At 48.8% G+C, this 19,894-nt stretch overlaps 2 protein-coding genes across 3 annotated transcripts; one reads left to right on the forward strand and one right to left on the reverse strand.

The window, feature by feature from the left end:
- The first annotated feature begins 2,894 nt into the window (after positions 1-2,894).
- On the forward strand, positions 2,895-9,579 carry EGR2 (early growth response 2). 2 transcript variants are annotated; one of them, XM_059051987.2, is made up of 4 exons: positions 2,895-2,905; positions 3,005-3,117; positions 5,656-5,764; positions 7,120-9,573. In XM_059051987.2, exons 2-4 carry the CDS (start codon positions 3,019-3,021, stop codon positions 8,367-8,369), a joined length of 1,458 nt encoding a protein of 485 aa, XP_058907970.1. In that variant the 5' UTR covers positions 2,895-2,905; positions 3,005-3,018; the 3' UTR covers positions 8,370-9,573. The 2 variants fall into 2 exon arrangements, with proteins under 2 accessions (XP_058907970.1, XP_066883581.1); XM_067027480.1 differs by lacking the exons at positions 2,895-2,905; positions 3,005-3,117 and adding an exon at positions 5,147-5,555 and having other exon boundaries at positions 7,120-9,579.
- Positions 9,580-14,127: 4,548 nt separating this feature from the next.
- ADO (2-aminoethanethiol dioxygenase) lies at positions 14,128-16,855 on the reverse strand. Its single transcript, XM_059053495.2, has one exon. The coding sequence runs from the start codon at positions 16,394-16,396 to the stop codon at positions 15,584-15,586; it is 813 nt and encodes a 270-aa protein (XP_058909478.1). The 5' UTR covers positions 16,397-16,855; the 3' UTR covers positions 14,128-15,583.
- Positions 16,856-19,894: the final 3,039 nt, after the last annotated feature.

Genomic DNA, 19,894 nt, shown 5'->3' on the forward strand with positions numbered 1-19,894 from the left:
AGACTGCACTTCTCCCCTCTATTCATTTTAAATGGGACCAAATTCGCATTGTCTGTCATTTCCGTATTGAGAAATTGACAACTAAGGAATGTTATTTCATTAAGACTGTCACTGAAGCAGAATGCTGATGCCAATAAGCATTTCTGTATATGTTTTCTTTTCTTGCTGAAATCTTGTTGGCATGTTGCAGAAGCTGAGTGGTTAAAAAAAAATCTCAAATGTACAAATTATAATGCCATTATCATTATCCAGAAAAGATAATGGCAGAGAAAAAGGACAGTCGTAGCGGTTAAAATCTGTTGAGGGTTGGGAAAAGGGAAGGGGTTTTCAGGAAGCCTGACTGTATTGGCTACCCTCAGCTCCAGTACACTAGGCACAGAAGACTGACTGGAGGTTTCCACCGACATTGAATTTTCTTTATTCCACAAATGCACTTTGCTTCCCCCCACCTCAGGGCCTTTCCGCATGGGCTTTTTCTCCCTGGTGTGCTCTATCCACTAACCTTCCCCTAATCCTTTGCACATTCTTCAGATCTCTGCTTAGATTAGAGAAGCCTTCCTCAACCTCCTAGATTCAGTTAGATCCTTTGTTTTTTTTCTTCATTGGGGTCAAACACTGTCGTTGTTTACAACTGTATATTTGTGCAATTGACTGCAAGCTCCCTGGAGGGTGGGAACCAGGCCCTGGTTTTAGGCACCACTGTAGCCCAGGGTTTGGCACAGTCTTGACACGTAGTAGATGCTCAAGAAATATCTGTTGACCTACAATAGTTCACCCTAAAGGGAACCTGAGCACCTTCTGTTTAGGCCAGTGCTGCCGCTGCTACAAAATAAGATCACAGGGGTCTTACTTCCCCCGTCCAGATTATTTGTGCCGACAAAACAAGGCTTTGGTTGCACATTGGACTGGTGTGAAGCAATCGTTCTCTCAGGCTTCCCAACAACTTTGACTGGCATAATCTCGGTTTGGTTTATAGCCTCTGGGATTACCAGATTTGTAGTGAGATGCTGAATGTAGGGAGGCATTTATCAGTTTTCTCAGCACACAGGGGCACCTTTAAGGAAGGCTTCGCCATGTGGCAGAGTTGGAAATTAGCCTGTTTATCACTGAGGTTCACATGTCCTATGCCATTTGAGTTCAGGATCCACACCCTTGCGTGTGTCCACGGTTAAGAGCAACTCTGACACTTCTTTCTCACTCCAGTGGCAGTGAGAATGGAAGTGAGTGGAAATGACATGATAATAGGAATAGTCGATAATGATGTTCAGAAGTGTTTCTTAATAAATCAAAACGCAAATGTTACCAAATTATTTGTGACATGCCTCATGGCTGATTGTGATTCTCAAGTCCACACTGTGGAAAAAAAGCTGAAAAGCACTCAGAGTGGACCCTGAGAGCCAGCCAGGAGCCTCAGGCTGCCTTCCCTCCTCCTCACCCGCACCACAGGGCAAGCCTACTAAGGGGCACCTCTGCTTCCTTCCTCTTTTACTTTCTGGGTCTGGAATCAGGACAAAGCAAATCAGCATCTGGCATCGATTTGTTACTCTTTTAATAACCCTAATACATCTTGGAGCACTCCATTTGCTTGAGCATTTTGACAACGCTATTTTAAAGAAAAGCATTTATTTGTTCAGCTTTTGATCAGAATAAGCTCAAGTGCCTAAAAGTAGAGACCCTGGTACATCTCTGTATTCAACTGCCACCTTCCCGCTTCCTCCCCACCCCAGCACAGTATCTTACTCTGTAAACACCTTTGTGATTTTTATTTGTCTCTACCTCTTTTTTCCTCACTTCTTCACTCCAGGAAGGATACTGTGGGATTGGCTTATTTTATTACAGGGCCTATTAGTATGCTGGTTTTGTGCGAACCTGGTAACTCCATTCATAACACAGGCTGCAAAAGGCCAAGAACTCAAATTCTCCCTCATTTGGGGAGGGGGGTATGTCCATGATAGTCCCTTGTCCCTTCCTTTTGAAACCCCTGACCTCAGCTTTCCTCCTTTCCGAAATGCCAGAGAAAAGAAATGAAGTTGTCTAAGGTGACCTGTTTCTTCCCCAGTGGGCTAAGCCATGCTCCCAGTCCTCAAAGAGCCGTTCACTTTCTGGAACTGGGTTTTCCCATATGAATGATGTAGCATCCAGCGCACTGTGCCTGGAGTCAGAAGACCCGGTTGCAAGTTCGGACACCACCCCTTATCACCTGCGTGACTTAGGTAAGTTACTTCAGCTTTCTGAACTTATTACCCATCCTCAGGATGGCTGGCTTGAAATGAGTATGCCTAGACTTTGTTCTATTATCACTCTTAAGAGGGAGGGAGGGAGAGGGAGAGAGAGGGGGAGAGAGGAAATCTACTGATCCATTTCCAAGGGAGATTCAGGGAAGCCCTCCCAGGACTGGCCCCAGGCACCTTCCCGGTAGCCTGCATAGCCTCCCTGCAACTGTTGCTTGCCCCTGCCCCCAACCCACCCCCGGCGCACGGCTGGCTTGACGTAGCGCAGCTCTTAAGTAGGTGTGAGTTGTTGGAAAACTGCAAATAATTCCAGGGTCGGTCACTCCCATTTACTCTAACGTGCTTCTCTGACCGGCCGGGTGAGCCCGCCTCTCCTCGTTGGGGTCCCATCCCCCATCTGACCCCCACTCAGCCTCCTCCTTCGGGAAGAGCAGCAGGCGGAGAGCGCGCGGCTCACCCTCTCCGGGGCCGCCCCCAGCCTGCGCCCTGCCCTCTGCGCCCAGCTCGCCCCGTACTGGGGCGTCCAGGAGCTCCCCCTCCGGGCGGCGCGCTGTGGCCGCCGGCGGGGTTGGCAGCGGCGCCCATCGCCCCGCGGCCCCGGCGACTCACCCGCCCGCCCACGTGCGTGGAGAGGAGCGAAGCGCAACCAGTCGCGGCGCCTGCGCTTGCCACCGGTGGGTGCCTTACCTCGGAGGCCGGCGGGGTCCGTAACCCGAGCCCCGCTGCCACGACCCATATTTGCATAATTCGGTCCCCCCCACCCCTTCTTTCAGGCTCAGGGCTGGAGATGCGAGTCGGGCTCCCCTCCGAGGCGTCGTCTTGCCGGTGGTCAGCGCGGGGGCCGCAGGACCTGCCGGAGCGCAGGCGGAGCGGACCGGCGCACGTGGTAAGAGTGCAGCTTTCTTTTCTTTTTTCAGAAACGGGACTTTCCACATTTTTGCCGAGGGTGGGGTACCTACAAGGGTGCTAATCTTGCTGCAATTTCCTTCCTTTCCCCATTTAATTTTTATCTTCAATTGGAAAAGAGCGCGCAGCACAAGCGAGAAACTTTCCCAAATTTTCTCTGGGCGTTTTAAGTCAGGAATATGGCCGTCCGCGGGAGAACCAATTTCGCGGCGGGCAGTTGGAGAACCGGAGCGCCGGAGGAGAAGCAGAGGCAGCTCACCGCCGCCCCGGGGTCCTGACCACTGCTCGCGGGGCCGGGCGGGAGCGGACTCTCAGCGGCTGCGGCCGCGGCAGGTGAGCGGCCGGAGAACCGCCTGCAGCGCCGCGCTTCTTCCACGGCGTGGCGCCGTGGCTCTCGGCCGCCCGGCCCCCCACGAGGCTGGGGCCGTCCTGGCCCGCTGCGGGAAAGGGCAGGGCCGGGCCCTAGAGGCTGTCCCGCGCTCTCGCCAGGCCTTGTCTGCTTTGGGGGCGGGAAAGGGTCTGGCAGGCGGCCGCTCGCCAGGTTTGAGCAATTGAGACCAACCTCCTACGGGGCCCCGGCCAGGCCAGGAGCGCGCCGGGAGATAGAATTGGTCTGTGCAGCCAGCCAGAACCCACCGCTATCCGGACCTCTGAAAAGTTTTTAAAAATTGCTTTGGGAACTAAGCAGAAAGGTTCCCATCGGGGCCAGTTTTTTTTTTTTTTTTTTTTTTTTTTTTTTTTTTTTTTTTTTTTACACGCAAAGGGAAAAGCGCGTACGGTGATGGCGACTCGAAATTGGCGTTAGCGTCACTTTGCTGTCACTCTGGACCTCGCTCGGCTCCCCAAGGTGGCTCTTGGCCAGGGATAGGAAGAATATTCCTTCTCATGTGTGTGTTCTGGAGTAGCGCTCGGGTGCGGGCAGAGCGCACCTCCGGAGGGTAGGCTTTCGGGGGTGGATGACTGCGGTGGCGGCAGGTACAGGCAGTGAAGGTGAGGATGGATGTCTTCGCAGAGCAGCCTGTTCAGCAAACCCAGGCGCCCGCTCTGCCGACCAGACATTCTGTTGGCGAGGCGAGCGCACGGGCGCGCTGTCAACAGGGAGGTGTGTAGCGTAAGGTGTGCGAGTGGGTGTGTGAAGAAGGCGGCGGGGGCAGGAGTGTATGCAGCGGAAGTGGAGCGTGTGTGAGTGTAACAGTGTGTGCGCGTGTGTGGCGGGGCAGGGTGAGTGTCCAAGCCTCCATCTGGACGCCCCCACACTGCCGACCGCCCAGACGCGCCGGGAAGGGCGCCCGCTCCGCGCAGCAGCTGAAGGGGGGCGGGGAGCGCGCGGGCAGAGGAAGGGGGGGTGTCTCCGGCTGAGGATTTCTCTCGAAGCTCCCCGCAGTTATCTGCTCCTCCTAGGGTCTATCCCCCCGCCCCAAAGTGCCCAAAATACTTAAACAAACAAACAACCCCAAACCTGTTCCGTTTTCGCTCCTGTATAAATAGAACAGACTTTCCAAAAAAGCAATACCGCATTCACTCTTATCACCAGCTACTTCTTTCCACCAAGTAATTCAGAAAAAAGCAGTCAGCTTCCGTGAATGCATGCAGCTTTTTTTTTTTTTCTTCTCTGCCTCCTTTTGCTTGCGGTTTTGAGCTGCCAAGAAAGTGAGTAGGGGTTTGACTGTAGTGTCTCGGCTCCGCTCGGTTTCTTTCCGAAGTTTAATTTTCCGGAATGGCTCCCAAACAAGGGCTGGGGAGGCGGAGCTGCCGGCACCGGATCTTCGCCTTTTTTGGAAAGTCCCGGAGAACCGGAATTCCTCCCCGCCCGGGAGGCCGCGCTGCAGCCTGGACCGATCGCTTTCCCACAGTGGCCTAAGCCGGACCCGTGGCGCGCCCTATCCCCGTCCGGCCCTGCGCTCTGGACCCGGGCTGCGGCTCGGGCCCCGCGCCCCAGACCCCCGCGGATGCTCGCGGACTGCGAGCCGGGAGTCGCGAGCCCGGAGGAGCCCGCGCAGCCGAGCCCCTATGCAAATCGGCCATGTGACGGCAAAAGCCGCCTGGCCCAGCCCTGTTCCTCAGTCCATATATGGGCAGTGACGTCACGGACATTGAGGACCTGCCCATAAATACTTAGAGCAACACTTTCCGTCTAACCCGGAGAGCAGCAATTGATTAATAGCTCGGCGAGGGGACACACTGACTGTTATAATAACACTACACCAGCAACTCCTGGCTTCCCAGCCGGAACACAGGAGAGAGTCAGTGGCAAATAGCCATTTTTCTTCTTAAAAAAAAGCAACTTGTTTGCTAGTTTTATTTGTTAGATTTTTTTTTTTTTAGGTGGGTAGTTGCTTTTAAGTGTGGAGGGCAAAAGGAGATACCTACCTAGGCTCAGTCCAATCCCTCTCCAAAACGGCTTCTCTGACACTCCAGGTAGCGAGGGAGTTGGGTCTCCAGGTTGTGCGAGGAGCAAATGATGACCGCCAAGGCCGTAGACAAAATCCCAGTAACTCTCAGTGGTTTTGTGCACCAGCTGTCTGACAACATCTACCCGGTGGAGGACCTCGCCGCGACGTCGGTGACCATCTTCCCCAATGCCGAACTGGGAGGCCCCTTTGACCAGATGAACGGAGTGGCCGGAGGTAAGCCGCTTGTCCCCTTCGCGGACCGGGACCCAAGCAGCTCGGAGATGGTGGGGGGGTTTCGGTGCATGTGCAGGACTTGGAGGAGAGGGTCGGGGCGCGAGGTGGACGGTGTTGACTGAACTGGCTTTGAAGAATGGAAGGGGGTGCAGGAGGAGCCCGCGTGAGCGGGGATCCGGGCGTTGGAGCTGGACGCGCGGGCAGATGCACCAGGTTGCCAGCGAGCGAGCGTGCGTGCGCCGCGGCGCGCCCAGTCCCCGGCGGGCGAGGGGTGAGAGTAGAAGAGGTGCCCCACCAGGCTTCTGGGCTTGTGCGGGCCTTTCCGCTGGCCGCACTCCAGCCTCCCCTCTCCCGGAGTAGGGGCAAAGTGACGGGAAAGTTCGGGGCTCTGGAGGAAAGCTGCGCGTCTGGAGAGCCGAGCGGCGGAGAAGCCCCAGAGGAAAGCGTCCGCCGCTCCCTCCTCGGCAGAGGAGACCCGGGGAAAATCTCGCAGCGCGCTCCCCCTGCGGCCTGCAGGAGCGCCCCCACCCGCGCGCCGCCCGCGAAATTGAGGGGGTTGGCCAGTTGGGGAGGAGGAGGTGGAGGGCGGGCAACGGCGGGAAGCGGCCCCCTGGCTGCCGAGGGAGGCCCATCGGGCACAAGTCTCCTTGCCGCGAGTCTCCTTGGCGATGCGGTGGAAAGTGGTCTCCCGCAACCCCCGTGCCTTCCCCGAAGCCCTGCCACTGTCTTTGGGCTGGGGCGAGGACGCGCGGGTGTCGGGCAAGGCTGAAAAGGTTGGAAGGGGAAGGAAACCTATAGACGCCTTCCATCGCAGAGCCCGATTCCCTCCAGCAGTGGCAGAGGGAGGAAAGGAAGGCACCTGGGATAGGGAGCAGCTGGGAAATCATTGACCCCCTTCTTTGGCTCACCTCTCAGGCTGACACCTTCGCGGCAGTGGCTTGGATCAGTCTTCTGGGTGGTGTCTGCCCCAGCCATGAGACCCCCCCACCCAGGCAAAGGAGAGGGAGAGAAGTTCCAGGCAGATGGGGAATTTTTAATACTGTTGTTACTATTTTTGGGTGTTTTTATTGGGGACTAGAGCCACAGATGGCTGTATATGGGGGTTGGGAGTAGCTCATCTGCTTTCCTGGAGGTAGTTTACATCCTAGACTGTCACTGACTGCCACAGTAGGATCTTGGGCTAGCCTCTTCTAGCTGTCTTTGGGCCGCAATTTCCTCACCTGTTGAACTCTGCCTCAGCTCTACAGTGCTAAGATCCTGGGCCTTGGGGTTGGACTCATGTGAGAGGGGGGTGAGAAGGGATTCTTGGCTGCATTCTCATTGCTCCACCTCCATACTTCCTTTCCCCTCCCCAGATGGCATGATCAACATTGACATGACTGGAGAGAAGAGGTCCTTGGATCTCCCATATCCCAGCAGCTTTGCTCCCGTCTCTGCACCCCGAAACCAGACCTTCACTTACATGGGCAAGTTCTCCATCGACCCCCAGTACCCTGGTGCTAGCTGCTACCCAGAAGGCATCATCAACATTGTGAGTGCAGGCATCCTGCAAGGGGTCACCTCCCCAGCTTCCACCACAGCCTCATCCAGCGTCACCTCTGCCTCCCCCAACCCACTGGCCACTGGACCCTTGGGTGTGTGCACTATGTCCCAGACCCAGCCTGACTTGGACCACCTCTACTCCCCACCGCCGCCTCCTCCTTATTCTGGCTGTGCAGGAGACCTCTACCAGGACCCCTCAGCGTTCCTGTCGGCAGCCACAACCTCCACCTCCTCCTCTCTGGCCTACCCACCACCTCCTTCCTACCCGTCCCCCAAGCCAGCCACGGACCCAGGTCTCTTCCCCATGATCCCAGACTATCCTGGATTTTTCCCATCACAGTGCCAGAGAGACCTACATGGTGCAGCTGGCCCAGACCGCAAGCCCTTTCCCTGCCCCCTGGACTCCCTGCGAGTTCCCCCTCCACTCACTCCACTTTCCACCATCCGCAACTTTACCCTGGGAGGGCCCAGTGCTGGTGCCGCAGGGCCAGGGGCCAGTGGAGGCAGCGAGGGACCCCGGCTACCTGGCAGCAGCTCCGCAGCTGCCGCTGCCGCTGCCTATAACCCACACCATCTGCCGCTGCGGCCCATTTTGAGGCCTCGAAAGTACCCCAACAGGCCTAGCAAGACCCCAGTGCATGAGAGGCCCTACCCGTGCCCAGCAGAAGGCTGTGACCGGCGCTTCTCCCGCTCTGACGAGCTAACACGGCACATCCGAATCCACACGGGGCACAAGCCCTTCCAGTGTCGGATCTGCATGCGCAACTTCAGCCGCAGTGATCACCTCACTACCCACATCCGCACCCACACTGGCGAGAAGCCCTTTGCCTGTGATTACTGTGGCCGCAAGTTTGCCCGGAGTGATGAGAGGAAGCGCCACACCAAGATCCACCTGAGGCAGAAGGAACGCAAGAGCAGTGCCCCCTCCTCGTCGGTGCCGGCCGCCTCCACCACCTCCTGCACTGGGGGCACACAGGCTGGGGGGACCCTGTGCGGCAGCAACAGCAGCACTGTTGGTGGAGGGTCCCTCGGCCCTTGCTCATCTCGGAACCGGACACCTTGAAATGAGACTCAGGTTGACACGTCAGCTCCTTGAGGCCCTTCATCCACTGGAGCTGCACAACAAACACTACCACCCATCCCTGCCCTTTCTTCATTTCGTTGGGCAAAGGGCCTAGCACTGCCCCCACCCCTTTCCACCTAGAAGCAGGTCCTAAAAGTTAGCCCACCTTAGTCTCTCTTAGGTGAGTTGACTGTCACCCCAAGGTAATGGGGAGGCTCAGAAGGGGGTTGGGTGGGGGTCCCTGGCCTAGAGGGCTGAGGCATGACCCTACTTTAAAGGGTTGTTTGGCTAGGTTTTGTTTCCCCTCTCTTATTTTGACTGGTTACAGGTTTTTGACTCTGGATGTCAGAATTGATCTGAGACTTTTTCTACAGTAGGTTGGGAGATGCTCATCCCTTCAAGTGGGGATAGCAAAATGGCAGAAGCAAAACTGATGTGCACTTTATGGTTTGGGACTGATTTGGGGGATGCTGTACAGTGGGTGAAGCATGGCCTTTATAAAGCTGCATTCTGTGGCCCTAGAACAGTGAATCAAAGCTTATCTAGTCATCTCAACCCTTTAAGCAATATGTATTATAAACTCAGAGAACAGAAGTGCAATGTGATGGGAGGGACATAGCAATATCTGCTCCTTTTTGAGTGGTTTGAGAATGTAAAGACTATTTTTTCAGTGTATATCCATTCAGATTTTGTGTATTTTTGATGTGCACTGTTCTCCAAGTTCTGAACCTTTGGGAAAAAAAAGTAAAGCATTTATGATCTCAAAATGAGTCAGAGGTTAACTTATTTAAAGGGGGATGTACATATATTCTCTGAAACTAGGTAGGATGCATGCAATTGTGTTGGAAGTGTCCTTGGTGCCTTGTGTGATGTAGACAATGTTACAGGGTCTGCATGTAAATGGGTTGCCTTACTATGGAAAAAAAAAACCATCACTCCCTGGGTTTAGTATGGCTGTATATTTCTGCCTATTAATATTTGGAATTTTTTTTAGAAAGTATATTTTTGTATGCTCTGTTTTGTGACTTAAAAGTGTTACCTTTGTAGTCAAATTGCAGATGGGAATGTAAATAATGCTACTGGAGCTGACTTGTTTGGTTATTAGCTCTTAATAGTTGTGAAAATATAAACGATTTATTCTAACACAAAACCACTAACTAAAGTTCAGATAAGGAATGGTTTATGACTATGGTGTAAATAAATACTTTTCAACAATATTTTTGCTGCAGAAATTACTTATGAAAGATTTATTGGGTGGGACTCAACAGTACCCAGTGGGTTTTAGTACTCTGACCAAGCCAGGATCTCCAAGTCTTTGCTAGCCTTTCGACACCAGCCCTCTTGCCGCAAAGCAATCTTCATTCATAATCAAACGCTAGCGTTCCGGGGATTTCCCCCATGCATTAGTGTAAAAGTGGGGAGGCGTTGTTTTGACTCATTGTTCCGTCCTCTATAACAGCCTATAACTTCTCTCTGCTCCTGAGTGGGCTCCGGAAAATAAATACTTACAAACAAGTGCCCACTCGGAGACTACACATTTGTGGCTGTTTTCAGAACCCTGACCAGGGCCAGGAACTCAGACGAGATGTGGCTTTGTGGAAAGTGTGGTGGCGTGGTCAAGCTGGAAATGACTTTCAGGTTCCAGGATTAGTCTCATGACCACAGAAAACTTTTTGAAAAGCGCTATCGCCTCTTCAGATCAAAAATGCACCCAGACATTGCTGACGACAGCATTAATAGGTTGCCAAAGGAATTACCCCAGGACTCATTTCTCTCCGGCCTGGTCTCCCCAGTTACACCTATTCAGAAGGATCATCACACTGCCATAGGTTTGGTGGGTCCGGAGACTATTAAATGTTCACCTTTTTTTTTTTTTTGCGGTACGCGGGCCTCTCACTGTTGTGGCCTCTCCCGTTGCGGAGCACAGGCTCCGGACGCGCAGGCTCAGCGGCCATGGCTCACGGGCCCAGCCGCTCTGCGACATGTGGGATCTTCCCGGACCGGGGCACGAACCCGTGTCCCCTGCATCGGCGGGCGGATTCTCAACCACTGCACCACCAGGGAAGCCCAATGTTCACCTTTTTAGATAAGTGTATACCAGCCTTAAGAAAACCTCAAAGACAATCTGAATCAAATAGGCAAAAATGGTCCTCCATGGCACTGGATAATGGTTTGCAAAACAATACACTATAGGGGTCATTTTACGGCAAGCCTTTTGCAGTGATTTTAAAATATAAATTCACACACCCCCGCAATAGTTATCTATGTATCATACAATGCAGATTGTCTTTGTGAAGTTATCTTTCTTTACTCTAAAATTGGACCTAAATATCATTTAACGTCACTTGCTGCCTCTGGATCCTTACACAAATGTACACACACTGGAGTGCCCACTGTTTAGCTACATCATCTGAAAACCCTGTCATCTGTCCTTTGGCACTGTTAGACTCTCTCAGGCGTGGCTGATAACAGATGGCCTGTATTTTAGAACAGCAGACAGTGACAGCTTCTCCTGGAAACTACTTTTTGCCCTTACCAGCACTAGAATTTGAAATCTAATTTGTGAAGGTAACTAACCCTTATTTCCTTCCTGTCCTTATTTCAAAGATGCACAATACCTCTAATAACTACTAAATGGAAGTTTCTAAACTTCAGCGTCAGATTGTTCTAGTGACTGGTGTCATTCCATTAGATTCATATTTCCTAGCTTGTCAGCATACTATCATCCTTGCTTGGCCAATTTTCTTAAAGAAATATGTATAAAACAATGCCACATTTTGATAATTGTGTTTTTAGTGATACGACTCTCCTACCAAAATGTCATTATATTAAAATATAATACACCTAAGTTTTATGTGATTTATAATTGTCTTGCCAAATTTTAATTTCAGAGCACCTTCAATTAAGACAATGTAAACAATTGTTAACAAAGCAACAGACTAAAAATCTCTTTTCAATAAGATGAAATACATTTTGGTGATAGTCAAATTGATTACATAATCACTTTCACCTTGATGTGGGCTTGGTGAAGTGGCATAACATACATACCATAAGGAACACACCTTGGTGATTTTTCAGAGCCAACCTTGTGGATTTTACTCCTTGATTTCAATAGGTTAGGTTAATCTTAATCAGATTTTATTATCTGCTTGAAACATTCAGGGTACTGTTCACAGGTGTCTCATTTTTTACTTTGCTCAAGAAATAAAGCATATAGAGCTGTCTTTCTTTTATTCAATATGCTTTATTAAATAATATTATTGATGTTTCAGCTGTTACTGGGAATTCTTATTAAAAATAAACTTCTGGAGAGTAATTCCTTAAAGATCATAATGCAGTTGAGATGGTTCAGTACACATTAAAAATAGGTCTATTAAACCTAAATAAGGTTTCCAGTTATTCATGAACCAGGCTATTTAATTTCAATATCCTAACTGCTAATGAAATTAAGGCAAATTGTTTGGCATATATTAGAAATGGCTGTAGTGGTGCTTTCACAGTTCGATACTCCTTTGCGAGGGGTGGTGGGAAAGAATGGTCAGTATCATCACAAGTGCCTAAAATGCTGCCAATCCAAACTACAATTAAATAAATTTTGCAGAAAAAGGAAAGACAAGAAAATATTTAAGTCCAAAGGTTCTTTCCTCCGTGAATGAAAGTATTTTTGTTTTCTTACACTGGCTTATTTTCCTCAGGTTAAATATAAAAGGAGTGCTTTCATTGCAGCAAAATAGTTATTATTCCATGTTAAATAATTTCAGGTGTTTTGTCAATCAGGCTGTTTCAAAGATCACACTCAGGGAAATAAACTATTAATTTTAAGTTTATATTATTACTTGGACTTTAGAATCTGCACAAGGCCCCCAGTTTTTAGTACAACATAATCTTACCATACAGACTGTGAATGTTTAACAGCAATTCAAATGTAGGCATCATAGCAAGTAATATTTTCCTTTTCCCTTTTGCAATAATCAAATAAGATTTACCTCTAAACAATTTCAAAAATGACTTTATTTTCCACAAGTACACTGATTTTAATCTAGAAATGTAAACATCCCTGGATCAGAAGATTCAGTATATATATGCGGCTTAACAAATGATTTCCTTCTTTGACACTCATTGCACTGGAATAATCAATGGTCAGCTTCTGTTTGTGAGGTGAAGTTCTGAATTCAGAACAGGAGAGTTACAGGAGTGGCACTGCCCTCAGGTTAGAGTTGAATAGCAATGGGCAGAGAGCCCTGAATTAAAGATGTATTGCTTTTTCGTTGAACAGTAGAGCTAGAGCACAAGATTCCAAGTCATTTGGAATAAATGAGTGATGAGAGTCCTCCTGAGATGCCTAGACTAAGACACCTGCAAGGGAACAATGCAAAAGAAGGAACATAAATTATGAGTTTTGGGAGAAGTTAAGGGCTGTTAGCATTAAAAGATCAGATAACCCACTCCTGTTGACAAACACACATTACTTTAAAAAAAGGTTCACCATTTTCACTGATAAACAGCAGTTGGTGTAAACTCAATCCATGCAAATTAGGCTTAATAAAAAAATCAATTCTCATAAAGTAGCAGGTAGATATACAACACTCTGAATTGATATAACCAGAGAATTAAAAAGCTTTAGAAGTATTAGACAACTTCTCACCCATGAGAGGCAATTATTGCATTTGTTATTCAGCAGAAAGTTAAGTGATTAGTATCATTGTGCTCATTAGTCTTTGTAGAAGACAACTTTTTTCCCACAGTTGTTACCCATATTGCAGGAATATATGGAAAAACAACAGCAGCACATGAAGTCACATCTAACAGTTTATGCAGAAAGGTGCAAGGTTTTTCTGCACACATTTTGTCTTTGTATTAAGAATATTCTTTCCTTAGTGGCTCACTAAAACAAGTTAATTTTGTTTTTACCATTAATTTACTCAGAATTATTAGTGAAACAAGTTTCACTGTTCTTATTGAACTAAATTAGAGACATATTGCTGTTTTGGCCTGTGATAATTTCAGTCACTCTTTTGAAAAGCACCTTAGTCTTCTTCATTCAACTTGCTTGTACTTGAGAACTCAAAAATTTTTCATAATGAAGTTTGAAAGAACAATTTCTCCTTTATTACTGCCCTGTTGCCAGAATGAGTTTTTGTAGGTTAGTTTAATGTACTCCAGATTGTATTATAACCTATACATCATTATCAACAATCGTTGTAAGTTGATCAACTTTTTGCTACAGTGTAATTCAAAACAGGTAGGTATGTGATAACCATACACATTCATCATTGTGCTATGAAAAATACCCATTTTGTGAACATTTTTAAAGAAAATAATCATTTGCATATCTAGAATTTAATTTCAAACTGAATGGCCTGAAGAACTGCTTCAAACTGCCCCTAAGGTATACTAAACCACACCAGAATGTGACACTACCATAAAACAATTTTAGCAAACTTGGAAGAAATGCATTATGCTTGTGTCAGGTTTTACAACACAGTGACATATCACGTTTAGTAGCATCTTTTTTGTAATTTGTTTTTTAAGAAAAGTCATTAAGAATTTGCCTTTGCATTCTATTTTAAAATTTGGGAACAAATATTCCTTCACTCCGGGCCTCTGTAACCCAGCGTGCAAAAAGAGGCAAAGGCACATACTGCTTCCCTATAGGGTCATCACTTCCCACCAATAGCAAATCTCCCTTTATTACAGATACTAGAACTCAACTGCCACATGGGCAAGTCAATCAAGAGGGCTTAGACAACAGCTGGACAAATTTTAATGTGTTTATTTCTACAGTTTGTTTTTATTAAAAGTTTTGTGAAAAAAAGAGTCCTAAAAATAGTAAAAAGGGAAAAACAGGAGTGTTCCTTGGCCTGAAGCAAATGGTGTAAATACATTTGTAAACAAGGTAAAGCTCAGCCAATTAAAAGGACAAAAATAAAACTAGTCACAACACAGCTGTTCATTTCAAGCGGTTGGGAGTGGGAAGTGTTTTGTCCCAAGTTTTGGTGCCCTAAAGTGGCCAGCAGTACAGTTAATTCTCAATTTTCTAGCCTTGATCATCTGTGCCTCTCTCTCTTCCTGCAGAAAACTCACCCTATATGAAGCAAGCACTGGCTCTCTCCTATTTGAGGGACAGGGTTCTGAGAACACTGCCACCAACACAGCTGGAATCATCAGCCCTCTGGAACGTTAGAACTCCTGAGAGAATTTGAAACAGTCATGAACATTTTCCTCTACTTTTGCAGGAAAATACTGGAAGTAAATCTAAGGATGTTTTACATTCAGTTGTTTGGAAGCATACCGATTCAGCTCCTCTGAATCTTATGGTTAGAAAATACAGAATTACCCTATTACTTCTTAAAGTACACTAAGACAAAAAAAATCACTTGAGGATAATATAGTTTTTGCATTAAAGGTGAATCTGCAACAAGAAATCTCTCAACTCAGAGATCTGGAGAATCATCGGGAAGCTCTAAGTGACCATTTGTCACTGAGATATGCAGGTGCTTGAATTTCTTAGTAGATGCTGCCAGAGTAACCCAGATGTGGTTACTGGGCAAGGGGAGGAAAGAAAATAAATCTTGCCCTCTACATGCATAGTTATGTTTGCGGGTAATCCCCCAACTCTGGAAAAATGGATTTAACTTTCACAACGACTTAATTAGGCTGGACAGCTCACTTTAATGAGTAGCTCATCTCTTTAAACCTAGTTTTTATCAATGACTTGAACTAAAAACAATTCAAACCACTAGGTCATGCAAAGTCAGTAAGTCAGAACTATAACAATAAGGAATAAAAGGGCATAAGGACGTAAGTGGAAAACAAACCCTATTTACCCAAAGAGGGGGGCGGAGAAAACCACTTAGTGTATTTTGTATAGGATGGGGAACAGAGGAAAGTAAATTTTCATTATGGCTTGAGGATGGAAGCGCTTCAAATAAGACCCCTGCCCCCTCCCCACAAATCAAAACCCCAGTGGCAGTGACAGAGCCAGGAAACAACCTAGCTTCCCCGCCTACTCCGCCCCCCAAACGGTGCCCGGTGGCTGCAGTCCAGTCGCCGCGCTTCGCAAGGCTCCCGAGGAAGCGGCTACAGCCCATTCCAGTAGATCCAACGCCCAGGCCTGGGGGAAGGAAAAGAGCCCTTGTGATGGGTCGCGGCCAGCCAAGTCGAGATACGAGTAGGGCATGTCTTCGGCCCACCAATCCCAGGCGCCGGCGGCTTCAAGGGAAGACCTTGGGACCTGGATAGGGCTCCCCCTCGCACCAGAAGTCATCGGCCTGCGGGGTCTCCAGGAGCCACACCTCTCGGGGCAGGTCACAGGCCGAGCCGGAGGCCTCCCTGGCCCTGACAGGCTCCAGCACCCGGTAATAGTGGCAGTCCCGGCCGTCGTCGGGGTCGTAGGGCGGGGCCAGGATGTCCAGGAAGGCGGCGGGCCCCTCCACAGCGTCGATCTGGTGCAGGTTGTCCCGGTGCGGCGTGAGGACGCAGGGGCCGCTGGCCGCCGTGTACTCCGCCCGCGAGCGCAGCACACCCGGCCTTACCGCGTCCCGCTCCCCCGGCTGCAGCGGCGGCTCGAACTGCTGCTCTGGTGGCGGGGCCCGCGGCCGTTGCCCGCTGCCCACCTCCAGCTTGTCCATGCAGCTGATGCGCACGGTGCCGTAGAGCACCTTGAGGATGCCGTGCATGCCTGGGTGGTCGTGCAGCGGGATGGAGGTGCCGCTCTTCAGCAGGAACACGCCGAGGCTGAAGCCGTCTGTCTCGCAGATGTGCATATAGGTGACTGGCGGCAGGTTGGGCCTCAGCGGCTGCAGGGTGGCCTTGCGCGGGGAAATGTTCAGGTCCTCCGCGCGGACCTGGGTCAGCAGGCTCTTCAGCTTGCTCAGGTTCTCCGGGAAGCCCTGCGACATCGGCGCCTCGGGGCCTGGCGCCTCGCCGCGGTCGGAACAGCTGCGACTGCCCCCGCTGCCCCGGAAGGTGAGGCACGCCTGACGGGCGATCCGTTGGATCAGGGAGGCCATGTTGTCTCGGGGCATGCCCTGCTGTTCCTCTGCGTACCGAGGCCGGCCCCCTCCGCCCCCAGCTTTCCTCCGCCCCTTGCGATCCCCGGCGGCCGCCACGGCTGCCCGCAGCCCCCGGCGAGGCAAGAGGCCCCGCAACTGCCAGCCAGTCGGGCGCGCAGTACTACAGCCGCCCACCTCAGCGGCTACGCGCCCGCCTCGCGCTCCCTTTGAGCGCGCACGCGCACGGCCCACACCCCGCACTCACGCTCCGGGAGCAGGTACCAGCCGCGCGGACGGTGGTAAGCTTTGCCTTACGCCCGAAGCTCCATTCATGCGGCCCGCACCTACGGCGGTGGTCAGGCGTTCCCGGCGCCTTTCAGAGCATGCTGGGACTTGTAGTCCGGTATTCTGCATGCGCTCTCAGAGAGTTCCCTTTGTCAGCTGGAAAAGGAAAGGATTAGATATGTGGGTCATAAAGTGACCTTTAGTACGGTCCCAAGGTGTTTGCTTGTTTGAAGAAAGGCGAATTGGGGCACCAGAGAAGTAGCCAGTTAACTACAACTCCCGGCATTCCTCGGCGGGTTGGGTGACGCACTTCCGGCGTCTGGCCCGTGGTGTGGTGGAGGCTCTTGGCAGTCTCAAGGAACCAGGCAAGAGGGTCGTTAACCTTCTGACGCCGCTGGGTCCCTGTCAGCGTTCCAAGGTCGCTTTCCTGTGGCCTTAGCCTTGGGAATGAGGCTGTTGAGTTAACTTTAGCTCCTTGTGGCCGTCCAGGCGGCACTGTCTGCCACAGGGGTTACGGGACCGCGCTTTCGTAATTTCCTAAGTTTCTGAGGAGATGAGAGGGTCGAGGCTGTCCCTGGTGAGCACCACAGTTACTCTACCCAGCCGTCCCCAGCTGTTGTTTGCATCAGGGTCTGATGACGCTGCTCTTCTGGTTACAGAGTACGATAGTTTTTTGGTGGAACTTGAGAGGCTATTTGCTGTGGTCACCGATTCTGTATACTAATGGTTATCAAACCTTAGATTGCCCAAGAAGCACTTGGTTAGGGGAGGAGGGGAGCTTTTTAAAAATACAGATGCCTGGTCTTCATCCAGAGATTGGTTCATTAGATGATTCTGAGGCATCCTGTGAGAAACCTTGTTGTGGGAGAATCAGGCAAACTCTTGACCTTAACCTTACCCTGAGTTGAAAGTGCTTTTGGATTTCCAAAGCTAAACAAGGGTTTCTTACTCATTTTGTAATTGGAGTGGTGCAGTAAATTCTCTCCAGTTAAAAAAAGGCATGCTTTTTTAGTGGGCTATGTAACCTATCTAAGGAGCACTCAGTATTTGCCAGGCATTGTGTTAAGTACTTTACCTAGTGAGTATTATACTAATCCTCACAGCAACTCTTAGGAGGTAGGCATTATTATTATTCCCAGTTTGCAGATTAGGGAATAAGTTGCAAGAGGATAGCGAATAATTGACAGGGCCTAAGCAGAGCAGAAATAAGTACAGTTTTACCAAAACTGGCAGCTTGAATTGGTGTTAAAAGCACTAAATGTGGAGTTAGGATATTGTTTTTCCAGCCTACTGTGCTACTTACTGCTACTTAAAGTTGTCTGTCTTTAGCAGACTCTGCCCTTTTATATCCTCAGTTTATTTACTTGTAGAATCTGGAGTTAGGGTAACAGTTATTCTGAACTCCTTACTCATCAGAAGATCCTGGGGAGCATTATAAAAATAAAGATTTGGTGGTCAAACCCGAGAGATTCTGATTCAGAAGAACTGGTGTGAAGCCTTGAATTTTTATTTTTAAGATGCCCCTTAAGTGATTTTTATTTATCAGCCCAGTTTGAAAACCACTGCTAGATCTGTAAATAATGAACCAGTTCTTAATATTTGGTGATTTCGATTGAAAGGGTGATTGTTTTAGAAAAGGACTCAAGTTTTATTCATTTTCAGAGGTTGCCATGCCATTGTTAAGGTACTTAAATGTATTGTCAAAGTTCACGTATTGAAATCCCATGCAATCTTTTTCTAAAGTGAGGAATATTTAAATTAAGAGAAAAAATGCCCTCTCTTCATTTAAAAATCTGGATTTTTATTTATTGATTTTATTTCTATTAAGGTATAGTTAGTGGGAGGTGTAGACTCCATAGATCACAGACTTTATTAACACATCTGTTACTTCTTAATAGTTGTCTGTACTTATTTAACTGAAGCTCATCTATAAAATGAGATATTAAGATACATGTGTAAAACACTGATGATACCATAGTAGCTGTCTCATAATAGTAGCTATTATTATACTTTCAAAATTGTTAAAAGCTGTAAGGACCAATGAATTTAAATAATATTGAGCAAATATTGAAATGGGATTTGCCTGTCTTGAGAATTAGGTTCAAGGTAGAGATTTTTTTTAAAAAGATTAGTTTTACTGGTTAACTATTCACCGGGTAATACCATCCCTCAGGTGCTTGCTGTTCATTGTTTGGCCTGAGAGTTCAAAGTTTCCTAAGACTGCCTTTATCAGAGTAACCTGGGGGTATTTGTTGAAAGTACAGCTTCTCAGATCATCTCGAAATCTTCATCTGAATCTTTTGCACATTAAAGTTTTTAAGAACTGCTGAGTGTCCATAAGGCATATGGTACTTTTTTTAGGCCACAGACAGCCTACCTCCATAATTACTTTTTTTTTTTGGCGGTACACGGGCCTCTCACTGTTGTGGCCTTTGCCGTTGCGTAGCACAGGCTCCGGACACACAGGCTCAGCGGCCATGGCTCACGGGCCCAGCCGCTCCGCAGCGTGTGGGATCTTCCCGGACCGGGGCATGAACCCGTGTCCCCTGCATCAGCAGGCGGACTCTCAACCACTGCGCCACCAGGAAAGCCCCCATAATTCCTTTTTGCAACTGTCCTTAAGAGCTGCTCTAATGGATGAGATCCATCCTAATGGCTTTTGCCCTTAAGAAGCATTTTACAATATTTGGCCTTCTGCCCCACTGCCAGTAGCATAGGCTGACTGGGTTTCTATTACCAATAACATCCTTCTTTTTATGCTCCTTGTTCTGTTTTCCTTTGTGTTGCAGTAAGCAGAATGAAGACCAAAAGACATTCAGAAAGGAGAACAGACAAAAGAGAAGTGATCGTGAACAAGTGCTAGAAATACAAGATAGAAACAAGATTTGGGAAAAGTTTGGGACAGATGGAATCTATCATTCGATAAATAGTGAGTATTTATTAGGTACCAGGCATTGTTCTAGGCTTTGAGGATTTGGCAAAGAATATTGGAATTCAAGGAATTTACGTGTGTGTGTGTGTGTGTCTGTCTGTCTGTGTGTATTTTGGGGTTGGAGGTTGTTACACAATACAAATAAATGAGCAACATAATTTCAGAGATGAGTTTATAAAGACAAACAGGATGGCGGTGTGATGGGTGGGTGTGGGTGTGGGTGTGTTATTCAGCTGTCAGGTGTGACCAGAAGATAATATTTGGTTCTGAATATTAAGGAGTCAGCTGTGGAAAAATCTGGGGTCAGAGCATTC

This window comes from Kogia breviceps, chromosome 2 (assembly GCF_026419965.1).
Source record: "Kogia breviceps isolate mKogBre1 chromosome 2, mKogBre1 haplotype 1, whole genome shotgun sequence".
Lineage (NCBI taxonomy): Eukaryota > Metazoa > Chordata > Mammalia > Artiodactyla > Physeteridae > Kogia > Kogia breviceps.

Excerpts from the sequence above, each read along its gene's own strand:
- ADO (XM_059053495.2), bottom strand. The coding sequence starts at position 16,396 with ATGCCCCGAGACAACATGGCCTCCCTGATCCAACGGATCGCCCGTCAG.
- EGR2 (XM_059051987.2), top strand. The coding sequence starts at position 3,019 with ATGCGAGTCGGGCTCCCCTCCGAGGCGTCGTCTTGCCGGTGGTCAGCG. Across the intron at positions 3,118-5,655 it reads GGAGCGGACCGGCGCACGTG|CTGTCTGACAACATCTACCC; the intron begins GTAAGAGTGCAG and ends TTTGTGCACCAG. Across the intron at positions 5,765-7,119 it reads GATGAACGGAGTGGCCGGAG|ATGGCATGATCAACATTGAC; the intron begins GTAAGCCGCTTG and ends TCCCCTCCCCAG.